The sequence below is a fragment of the Carcharodon carcharias genome, chromosome 4, assembly GCF_017639515.1.
Source record: "Carcharodon carcharias isolate sCarCar2 chromosome 4, sCarCar2.pri, whole genome shotgun sequence".
Classification (NCBI taxonomy): domain Eukaryota; kingdom Metazoa; phylum Chordata; class Chondrichthyes; order Lamniformes; family Lamnidae; genus Carcharodon; species Carcharodon carcharias.
Genome location: NC_054470.1, coordinates 96,419,127 through 96,431,614, shown reverse-complemented (window position 1 = coordinate 96,431,614; position 12,488 = coordinate 96,419,127). Strand labels below are relative to the sequence as shown.

Here is a 12,488-nt window from a genome sequence, read left to right as displayed (position 1 = left end):
GATCCCACCACAGCAGTGGGTGGAATTTAAATTCAATTAACTGTGGGATATAAAGCTGGCCTCAGTGATGATAACCATGACAGTGATGATTACCATGACAACTATCATCGATTGTTGTAAAAACCACCTGGTTAACTAATGTTCTTTAGGGAAGGAAATCTGCCATCTCTACATGTGATTCCAATCTGGTTGACTCTTAATTGCCCTCTGAAATGGCCTAGCAAGCCACTCAGTCCTATGGCAATTGGGGACTGACACCAAATGTTGGTTTATGCAAGAATTAAAAAAAGGAAATGTTTTCTGTAATCTATCATTGATAATTTCTAAACACATGGTAAACATCTGCTTCAAGCAGGCTTCAAAATAAACATAATAGATGGTCAGGAATGCATCATAATTGTAGTCCTTTGTTGCTTGAGACAGGCTTCAAAATTGATGAAAGGCTAAATTCTGCATAAGCAGCAATTGGCTAGCCAACTATTTACATTTTTTCTATTGAATATTGATGGACTTAATAAGCCCTAATAAGCAGACCACACTGCTATCCAGTTGGTGAGCATATTAGTGGTTGGAGAAACATGCATGCATGATGTCTGATCCTTCCTTTGTTATGTGTATGCCAAGTAACAAGTATTCCTCACCAATCTATAGATTGTTAAATAAATGGTGTTACTGAATGCAAATATATATAAAAATAAAGCTCAAGTTTAGAATAATGAATATGCATTATTCATCAATGACACTGGCTATAAAAATTGATAAAGTAACCAACATCAGATCATATTTCACCTGCTATGTGGAACAAAAGACCCCAAGGTAATGTTTCAACCATTGATAACTAATCTATTTAATGGTTACCCAATTGGTTAATGTTTTTATAATGTAATTCCATTGGGCTATGGCACTCATTGCATCATTAGATTGACCCCAACACAGAATTTATTTTTAGCATACCATCTATATATCACTGCAAACATATGTTAAAGTTGCATATGTTAATTGTTTTTACGTATGAATTATACAGCTCTTGTGGAGCATAAACACCAGCACCTGTTGTACCAAAGGACTTTTTTCTGTGCTGTATATACCATGTATAACGAGGATGTATGGTAAACATTGCTATAGTCTTATTATTAATCTTAGTAAAAAAATAAAAGGTATAATATACTCTCATTCATATGAGACAGAAGTTGAGACATGGAAATAAGTTGAAACATAGAAACAGGCTCAGCCTAATTAATCTGTCCCTTATATCCTCCATGCAAACATGTAGTTCTAGTCAAATCTATCCATCATGGTTCAATTTCCCTTCAACCTTTCCTTCTTCCATCTATCCATTTGAATGTTAACATGCTTCAACCACTAATCGTAGAAGGAAATTCCACATTCTGAAAACTATGTAAAGAAGCTTCTTTTGCTGTCTATTCCAAGTTTTGCATCGGTGGGCCCTGATTCTTGACCCCTCAACTACCGGGAACAATTTGCTTTGATCTACCTTTTCCCAACCTTTCGTAATTTCAAACAATTCTAACATTAAAAAGAAATATTCTCTGGATTATTCCCTAAACCATGCACAAATTGACATAAAGAGAAACAGATTAGAGGTTTAAATGTGTAGCTGGGAGAGTGGTGTTGGGATGCAGGGATTTCATTTCATGGGGCACCAATACTGGGCAAAGAAGGAGCTGTTGTGATGCACTGCACTTAAATCAGACTGTGTCCTGGTAAATCAAATAACTAGGGTGGTCAATAGGGCCTTAAACTAATAATGGGAAGGAAGAATTCAGATAAGGGTACATTGTAAAGCTTAAGAGAAAAGTCAAGGTTGCGGAGGAGAATAGTGATTTGGATAAAATCAGGCAGCTTATGTCAGAAAGGAGCAGATTTTATCAATGGTAATGGAACAATGGTGATTAAAGCCACACTAGGCAAAATTAGAAGTTAAAATTGAAGGTGCTTTATCTGAATTAACTAGGTGAATTAGGGGCATAAATAGAGACAAATGAGTTTTGACCCAGTAGCCATCATTGAGATATGGTTGTAGGGCGATTAAGATCGGAACTATTCCAAGAAACTTGATCTTTTATAAAGCATTGACAAAATGGAAAAGGAGGTGGGTAAGCTCTGATAAAGGATGAGATAAAGGCTGTTGTGAGAAAGGATTTTAGCCTAGGAAATCAGAATGTAGAATCAGTAAAACTGGAGCTAAGAAATAACAAAGGACAGAAAACTCTAATGGGAGTAATATATAAGACCCCTAACAAAAATCATAATGTTGGAGAGGTATAAATCAGGGAACCAGAGGTATATGTAATGAATAATGCACCAATCATGTGATTATTTGATCTTCATATAGACTAGCAAAACAAAATTGAGTTAAGTAGTTTGGAGGATGAGGTCGTAGGTTGTTTTCAAGGCAGTTTTCTGGAAAACTGTCCGTCACAGGACCAACTAGGGAAATAGGCTAACTTAGATATGCTGTTGTGAAATGAGACAGAGTTTATTAGTAATTTTATAGTAAAGGGTCCTCTGGGAAAGAGTGATCGTAACATGGTAGTTTTTTTTTTACAAAACTAAATTAAACATTTATTAACAAATGAAAAGATTTCAAGCACATACATAGGCCTACAAATTATTACTATAATAGCTCCTAAAGCCCCTAATTAATCTGGCTTCCAGTTACACCCCTGTTAAGACAGCAGTAAAGAAACAAATAGATTTTAAACAGATCTAGGCAAATCACCACAGTACCCTGGACAGTAGAATTCAAGATGGCTTTTCCCAGCTTCTGTTTCTGTGGACAGCAGCATAAAGCACAAATACAGCAGGCTTTTCACACTTCTGGTAGATCTTACAATGCCTTCCCCTCTGACATAGCGTCTTCTCCTTTATAAATATTTCTCCCTTGTAACGCAAATTCCATTGGCACCATCTGTCTTTGGAATTTTACCTTTCTCATAGTATTAACACCATGAAAAAATTTATATTATCAGTAACCTTTGGGAAAAATAAACACACTGCTTGGCCTAGCTTCTCTGACTAGTATCCTACCATCTCTTTGAACTTCAAAATACCCTGATTTATCTAAAAATGCAAATTTTCTTCACTTCACCTTCTAAAACCTCAGCCATGTTTACGCATTTAGCATTTCAAAACTAGCTTCTTTTGATGAATCAAAAGCCTCCAGACCAGCTATCTCCAATTCAATTAAATCCCCCCCACACAGAGAAATTATCCAAACCTCGCTATTAACCTACTTTTACAATAAATCACAATAATATCATGAGAATTGTTATACTTTCATGACAATCAAGAAATTTAAAAAAAAGATTGCTGAGTTTTTACTTATGTAAAATGGAAGAAATTCACAAAATAAAACATTGGTTCCTTAGAGACATGAGAAATTATAATAGATAAAGAAATGGCAGAGTCATTAAACAAATACTTTCCATCTGGTTTCACAGTAGAAGGCACAAAGAACAAACTGTAAAATCTAGGGAACCAAGGGTCTAGTGAGAGTGAGATACTTAAAGAAATTGACATTGGTAAAGAAAAAGTACAGGAAAAATTACCAAACTACCAAGTCCTCTGGACCTGTTGGTCTATGTTCTAGGGCTTTAAAAGAAGTCCTAATTTCCAATCCACAGGGACCATTCTAGAATCTAGGAAACTCTGGAAGGTAGCAAATGCTGTTCAAGAAAAGAGGGAGAGAGCAAGCAAGTAACTAAAGGCCAGTTAACTGACATAAGTGGTAAGAAGAATGCTAGAATATGTTACTAAGGTCATGATAGCAGGGCACTTGGAAAATCACAACACAATTAGGCAGGGTAGGAACTCTTTTATGAAAGAGAAATTGTGTTTGACAACCTTGCAGTGTTTTTTTGAGGATTTAACCATCAGGGTGGATAAACAGGAATCAGCGGATGTAGTATGTTCAGATTTTTAGAAGGCATGAGGTGTAAGGTGCCACACAAGAGGTTGTTACAGAAGATTAGGGTTCATGCACAGAGGATTGGTTAATGTACAGAAAACAGTAGGAATAAACTGATCATTCCCAGGATGCCAAGGTGTAAGTAATGGAATTCCACAAGAATTAGTGCTTGAACATTGGCTATTTACAACCCACACCAATGATTTAGATGAGGTCACAGGCAGCAATGTGTCTAGTTTGTTGACGATACAGACTAGCTGGAAAGTAAGCTCTGTGGATAGTACAGAGGCTGCAAAAGGATAGTGACCTGTTAAGTGATTGGCTGGAAGGTATAGTGTGGGCGTGTGATAAGTTATTATAGGGAAGGAAATAGTTTATTTGATTTTACTGCATTTCAAAGGGGTTGGAGTTTAAGAACAGGGAAGATTTGCGGGATTTATGTAGGGCCTTGGTGAGGTTATACCTGTAGCACTGTGCACAGTTTTTGTCTCCTAACCTAAGGAAGGATATACTTACATTGGAAGGCATGCCATAAAGGTTCACTGGATTGATTCCGCCGATGAGAGGGCTGTCCTTTGAGGAGAGATTGAGTGGAGTAGGCTTACATTCTCTGTGGTTTTGAAGAATGAGAGGTGATCTCAATGAAAAATGTAACATTCTGAAAGGGCTGGATAGAGTAAGTGCTGAGAGGCTGTTTACCCCTGGCTGCAGGTCTAGAACTAGGGGTCGTGGTGTCAGGATAAGGGCTCAGCCCTTTAGGACTGAAATGAGATATTTCTTCGCTTAGGTTGTGAATCTTTGGAATTCTCTACTGCAGAAAGCTGTTATGTTCACTTGATGCATGTATTTAAGACTAAGATTGATAGATTTTTGGGTACTAGGGAAATCAAATGATATGGCGAGAACACAAAGTTAAAATAGAAGTTCAACCTGGTCTTACTGAATGACTGAGCAGGCTTGAAGAGCCTCCTGTTTCTTAAAAACAAAAAAACTGCGGATGCTGGAAATCCAAAACAAAAACAGAATTACCTGGAAAAACTCAGCAGGTCTGGCAGCATCGGCGGAGAAGAAAAGAGTTGACGTTTCGAGTCCTCATGACCCTTCGACAGAACGGTTCTGTCAAAGGGTCATGAGGACTCGAAACGTCAACTCTTTTCTTCTCCGCCGATGCTGCCAGACCTGCTGAGTTTTTCCAGGTAATTCTGTTTTCTCCTGTTTCTTATATTCTTTTATCACCCAAAAATCTGTGGTGTTCGAACGGAAAATCATCAGGCTTTGTGTTTGTATTTCCTCATCAAGCTACATTTTTTTAAACCAAAAGTATCACCTCAAACTGACCTGAGATTGAATTCCATCTGCCACTTTTTAGCCCGTAGTCATATCAATATTCCTTTGCTGCTTCCTTTCATCTTGTGAGGAGGTAACTATACTCCTGTTTTGATACCATTTGCAAGTTTTGATGCAGTCATCCACTCTCCATAGGCCTGTATTTCCTCCATGGTACTTGCTAGAAATTTGGAACTGTGACACCACATGGTGCTCTTGTTTTAAATCTGTCAGTTGAATGCTGTACACCCTCTAATACTACCCTATGTTTAATAGGCAGATGTCCATTTACTGAATCAGGCAGCAGAAGACATTCTGTGAATTACAACTGTTTTATTGTTAAACTATAATTCAGTACAAATACCAGTTTCCACTCTTCCCTTCTGGATCCTTTCCTGGTCCAGACACAAAAACCCTCCTACTCGGGTGTGGGGTGGGGGGGGGAACCTAGCTCTTAAGTACAGGCTTCAATGAGCTCTCAATTTACTCTGAAACTTGTCCTGGTTTAATCTTAAAGGGACCTGCATTTCTAATATTGTCATCCTATACCACAGTAAATTGTCGAGCATTAATGCCAAATAATACATTCTTTTCAAGATTATATTGATTTCAGTTACTTCACTGACATTTTGCCAAAGGATTTGCTTCAATACTGATTTACAGTAATAGTTATTTGAAGAAATGCAAAAAAAATCCCTTTACAACAACTACACAACATGCACAGTATTAATCCTTACTTTTAACATCTGACTTTGCTTCATGTAGCAACTAAAGTCAAAGTATTTGTTTTTGTCCCACAGAATTTGCTTCCAATCTTGCCAACACCAAGTGCAAAAATAAAGCTAATGGAAAGAGAAAACTGGATGATTGTTTATCACTAACACCGATGGACAAATTTGATGCAGTCGACAACTCTTCAGAATACTCAGAAGATACAAATGTTGACCTTAAGATCCAAGTGGAGACCAACACAGCCAAGGGTCTGCAGAAATGTAAAGAGGAGGATATGCTCCACAAGAAGGCCAAATTGTGTCAGAAATCATTTGATGATATTGCTACAGAAACTGAACAGGACTGCTGGAAACGACGTGAAACTAGCAGTGTCTCCACGGAGGAGGAAACCAGCGAAGCTGAGAGTGGAGAAAATGGCTTAGAGCCTGGAGAAATACCAAGTGTAATAATACTTTTAAAAATATGTCCAAAAAATGCCTGCAGAAAATTAATGTATAACACTTTCTTTCCCCCAGAGTATGTAAACATTGCTTCATTTAACAGGTGCTGCTCAAATTTAGCAGTACGATGTGGGTAAGAGTTGTTAAACATAATTGGAAAAAACTGAACTGCCAAATCATTGAATTCTTCAGGTGCCAGTTTTCCCAGAAAACCTACGTAATTGTTGCAATGAAGAGCTTAACTTCAATCATAGCCGAATGAGTGTAGTGGCCCTGGATCCTGCATAAATCTGGCAAGATAAATTAACACTGGGGTGGAGTGGACTATTGACTCAGCAATTCCATGCTTTCCTTTTGTTACCTGAATTAAGGTGCATTACAACAGATCTCAATGCTACAGTTGGCATTGTTTATCTATAGATCTGTTGAATAGCATTGCTTCTCACCCTTGAAAAGTGTAATAAAAGAAAAATGCAGGAAACCAGTTTATAAGTTTAGCCAGCCCTGGACCAATATTTGAAAAAAATGTTTTTGTTACTGCTGAATTCTTTAAACATTTACTGTTAGAACTGCAACAAGGAGATTATTGCTCAGTGAAGCTGTTTTGTGTCCCACAGAATTTATACTTCAATATTTCGTTGGTACTGAAAAATAACAGTCCTACCATTTGATGGATTGCTTTTACGTGCGAGCAGTAAAAGTGCGCAGGGCCTCCTTTGCCTGTAAATGAACTTTTTATATGGCACTTAATGGTTGCTGCAGGTTCCTGTGAGGATCCTCTTCACCACTGAGAACTACCTTACCTGCCCAGTGTTTAATTTGCTTTCCCCCACGCAGGAGCCCTGCAACCGGTGCAGCTTATTGAAAAGCAAGATTCTGCTTATTTTTGTTTTAAAGGATGCAACAGCGTTTTTTATATACTGGTTGATTATGTTTTCCCTGTTTTTGTTTTTGGCTATTTTACTAAAGTTATAGAGTACAAAAGCAAGGAAGTTATGCAAAACTTTTATAAAACGCTGGTAAGGTCTCAATTGTGTTCAGTGCTGGGCTCAACATTTTAGGAAGGATGCCAAGGTCTCGGAGAGGGTGCAGAAAAAATTTCCATAATGGTATCAGGGATGAGGGACTTCAGTTATGTAGACTTGAGAAATAGGGGTTATTCTCCTTGGAGCAGAGGTGATTTGATAGAGGTGTTCAAAACGATGAATGCACACTGTGTGCATTTGAAAAAGTAAATAAGGAGAAACTGTTTCCAGTGGCAGAAGGGTCAGTAAACATAGAGCACAGATTTAGGGTGATTGGCAAAAGAACCAGAGGCAACATGAGAGAACTTTTTTTTTCAGGCGGGTTATTGTGATTGGGAGTGCACTGCCTGAAAGGATGGTGGAATCAGATTGAATACTAACATTCAAAGGGGAATTGAATGAACACTTGAGGAAATGTTTTTTTATGGGGCTATGGGTAAAGAGCAAGGGTGTGTGATTTATTCAATAGCTCTTTCACAGAGGCATAATGGACAGAAAGGTCTCCTGTGCTGTATAATTTTATGTTTTTGATGTTTCCTTTATGGACCAGTCTGACACCTGGCATGGCTCAGTGGTGCTCTATATTCTATTGCAATGTACTTCAATCTCAAATGATGAAAACCTTTACTTATGAGGAGGGAAATTATGCATATATTCTAAAATAAGACAATGTAGATGTGAGGAGTATACTTAAAATGGAGTTGTATTTTTCTTCAGAAGGGATCATGTGGGTGTCTCTGATGAAATTATTATTTTCTGACAAGTTTTCCGTTGTCAACTTGGTTAAGGCTGTTCAGAATCATTTGGTGCGAGATTCTTACAGTTAGAATTTGAGGGAGAAAGGAAAATGTGTTAACCTGTCTCACTTCATCTTCCTTGAAATGTTTATGAAATAATATTTGAACTGGCTAACTGGTAAAGCCACATTTAACATAATGTCTGCAATTTTCAGCAACCTATTTTGAAAAGAACAATATGAATTGGAAAAGGTACAGATAAGGGTGACTTTTGGGACTTAAAGCCCCATTTTGAAAACAGGCTCATAACATTGAACTTACTTCCACTGGAAAAAAATTGGGAAGTTGAAAGGAGGTAGAGATGGTTTGTGCTCCAGTTATTTAGATAGCAGGTATAGGAGATTTCTTAATAATATTTAAATTGAATGTGATTGTACGCTCAAAGATGTGAATACATCAATGAATTCATAGACCTGGTCTTTACGGACCAATAGATTCAATTCTGCTTTATTAGATATTTGCTACAACTGAAGACAAGTAATCTCTATTAGTTTTGTGTTTTAATTGTGAAATGATGACTAAGAACCTGGAAAGGTTACTTTCATTTCTGCCAGAGAAAGCCCCTCCAGGGTTTGGTACTTAATATAAAAGTACTGCGCTATTTTGAATAGAAAAGTAACTACTTTAGGATGGAACAAAAACAAAAACTGCTAAAAATATTCACCACGTCAGCCAGCATTTACAGGGAGTGGACAAATTGAATTTTCATAGAAACATAGAAAATAGAAGCAGGAATAGGTCATTCGGCCCTTCAAGCCTGCTCCACCATTCAGAATGATCATGGCCAATCCTCTATCTTAATGCCATACCCCTGCTCTCTCCCCATACCCATTGTCACCTTTAGAGTCTAGAAATTTGTCTATTTCCTTTTGAAATATATTCAGTGACTTGGCTTTCACAGCCCTCTGTGGTAGAGAATTCCATAGGTTTACCACCCTCTGAGTGAAGAAGTTTCTCCTCATCTCAGTCCTAAACGGCCTACCCTGCATCCTGAGATTGTGACCCCTTGTTCTAGACACCCCAGCCAGAGGAAATATCATCCCTGCATCCAGTCTGTCCAGCCCTGTCAGAATTTTATACATTTCAATGAGATCCCCTTTCATTCTTCTAAACTCCAGTGAATATAGGCCTAATCGGCCCAATCTCTCCTTATACAACATTCCTGCCATCCCAGGAATCAGTCTGGCAAACCTTCGCTGCACTCCCTCTATGGCAAGTATATCCTTTCTTATGTAAAGAGACCAAAACTGCACACAATACTCCAGGCGTGGCCTCACTAAGTTCCCATATAACTGCAGTAAGACATCCTTGCTCCTGTACTCAAGTCCACTTGCAACAAAGGCCAACACGCCATTTGCCTCCTTAACTGCTTGCTGCACCTGCATACTTGCTTTCAGTGATTGGTGTACAAGGATACCCCGGTCCCTTTGTACATCAACATTTCCCAAACTATCACAATTTAAGTAATATTCTGCCATTGTTTTTCCTACCAAAGTGAATAACTTCATACTTATCCACATTATACTGCATTTGCCATGTATTTGTCCATTCACTCAACTTGTCTAAGTTGCCTCGACGCCTCTTGACATCCTCCTTACCACTCACATTCCCACCTAATTTTGTGTGATCAGCAACCTTGGAAATATTACATTTGGTTCCCTCATCCAAATCATTGATATATATTGTGAATAGCTGGGGCTGAAGCACTGACCCCTGCAGTACCCCACTAGTCACCGCCTGCCATTCTGAAAAAGACCCATTTATTCCTACTCTCTGTTTCTTGTCTGCTAACCAATTTTTATTCTATGCTAATATATTACCTCCAATCCCATGTGCTTTAATTTTGCACACTAACCTCTTATATGGGATTTTATCAAAAGCTTTCTGAAAATCCAAATACACCACATCTACTGATTCTCCCTTATCTATTCTGCTAGTTACATGGGGGCCCTTCATCAGAATTTGAAGACTTTGTAAATGAACATTTAAAAAAACACAGAACAAGGGGAAAAGAGAAGGCACACACACACACTCATACATGCTCCTTCTCTCTTGCATTTGTATAGCAACATTCACAGCCTTGGGACATCCCAAAATGCTTTTTGAAGCTTGTTACTGTTGTAATGTGGAAGAAGGAAAAAAGGTCAACTTTAAGGGTTTGGTCAAAATGTCATTCGGATAACTATCTTACCAATATTATAGTTGTTTTTTGCTGTTTCAAGAGATGCCACAAAATAACACCATTCTTCCTGCCTGAGGTTCTACGTGTTCACATGCTCAAGTAGTGAGTCGATTTTTATTCAAAATCTTAATTTCAAGCCATACATTTCACTGATCTCTAGAAACAAGAGGTATTGACTTACCAGTGTTACTCATTATTCACTTTTTCCCAAAAATATACTTTATTCTTAAAATTTGTAAATACATTGTATAACAGTTCAAGTTTAACATTACATAAAGTGCAACACAGATCAGTTTCTTTCAATACAGTGGCATATGAAGTGCCTCACTACACTTACAATTATAGGTTATATTTACAACGTTCATTTCATGTCAAACATAAAGCCCAAGAGGTTTTACACAGTTTACATCCCCTCAGTATTTTATAGTGGGAGGGCCTTAGACACTGGCGTTTCCCCACTGAGTCTTGTGAGTCATCATTTACTAACTCATTAATAGAACTATGTGTCACCATTACAACTTTGTTCGCTAAGAAGAATTTGAATCTTTGCCATAGTTATTGATATCCACAGTAATGTGAGTTTGGGTGTTGCAAAACTGTTTATCCTCAGTGTGTCTGTTAAATTGTAGTTGTTTCCAAGGCCACTATTACTACTTTCTAAGGCAGAAGACTTGTCTTCAGTTAAAGTAGCATAGCTTTCCCATTGGATGATTTTAAGTTTAGGATAAAACATTTTTTATTGTGATTGATCCTAATACCAAAATATAAAGTACTTAATGAGGTGAAAAATTAGATTTTTTTCCTGTAATGTCTCCTTTTGAGTTCCCATTTAAGGGGCAAGTGGAATGATTTCACACCCTTCTCCATTTGATTATGCAGGAAAAATGGAGGCTGAGAAATGGACTTGTGCTGGATTTGGGAGGATTGTTAAGCATTGATGCTGTGCCAAGTCCTGTTAAAATTCTGGGCCAATATAGCCAGGATTTGGAATGAATGAATATTTTAAATATATCAGCTATGTACAGTCAATGTCAGTTTAGTCTAACATTGCTTTATTGAGAGTAGGGCTGACAACATCAATGAAGATAGAAACTGTTTCTGGTCGATGACTCTTCGTCTGAACATCAGAATGATCATGAACCTGAAACGTTAACAGTTTCTCCCTCTACGGATGCTGACAGATCTGCTAAGTATTTTCAGCATTTTCTGTTTTTATTTCAGATTTCCAGCATCCACGGTACTTGCTCTTGTATTGCTTTATTTGCCCTTGGCAAATTTTATTATTTTTTCAAATTCTAGCTGCTAATTTTCCCCTGTCCTCTTATAAAGGCATAGACTCCTTTCTGGGGTATTGTTCTCTTGAGTATTTGTTGCCTTCTGCTACCTCGTCAAGTGGCAGTTACTCGTATGTAAGCCTCAACTGCCTGAGCCTGCAGGAAGAGGGGAAGCCACTAGAGTGGAACCTAATTCACTTTCCACCTGACATCCATATACTTGGGAGTTGCTGGAGGCATGGGAACCTTGGCTGAGTTTTTTTTACCCACCTCTTACCATAAGACCATTTGTAGTTTCGCAAACACCCTCTGCCTCCAAACTCCTCTACTGAGACCTGTGTGCCAGACCACCCACTGGATAAATATCAAGAGTCTTCAGAGAACCATTTTAGTTTTTTAAATGCCTATCTTGTGGAAGCAATTGAAAGTGCAGCTGGCTTATTGAGTTTAGAACAGTTGTAATTAACCTGGGGTTTACTTGGTCTTTAAAGTTTATAACTTTGATAGTGAATCTCTTATTGATGCAATAATGTGCAACAGAGTAAATTATGCATAAGTTTGATTTTGGAAAGGCAAATGACTGTTTAGTGCACAATTTTATTTCATAGGAAGCTTCCTTTAGACTAGGTAGCTTTGTTTTATTAAATAGGTGAAAGATTTTTCTTCTTTTTTCAGTTTCCAGAACAATTCATCAGAAGTGTAGGGAAAAAGAAATCAGCCAAGAGTCGACGCCATCCATTGTGCAAACCGCCTGCTAGATCACCATCAACTCTTGTTAAAC

General features: G+C 37.9%; 1 protein-coding gene across 6 annotated transcripts in view; it reads left to right on the top strand.

The window, feature by feature from the left end:
• LOC121276875 (lysine-specific demethylase 4C-like) overlaps positions 1-12,488 on the top strand; it is a 458,082-nt gene that overhangs the window by 213,966 nt on the left and 231,628 nt on the right. For all 6 annotated transcript variants that reach the window (XM_041185473.1, XM_041185475.1, XM_041185474.1 and 3 more), the window contains 2 exons: positions 6,058-6,431; positions 12,383-12,488. The exon at positions 12,383-12,488 is cut by the window's right edge and continues 21 nt beyond it. In XM_041185473.1, the coding sequence (XP_041041407.1) occupies positions 6,058-6,431; positions 12,383-12,488 (480 nt within the window). The remainder of the gene's footprint in view (positions 1-6,057; positions 6,432-12,382) is intronic.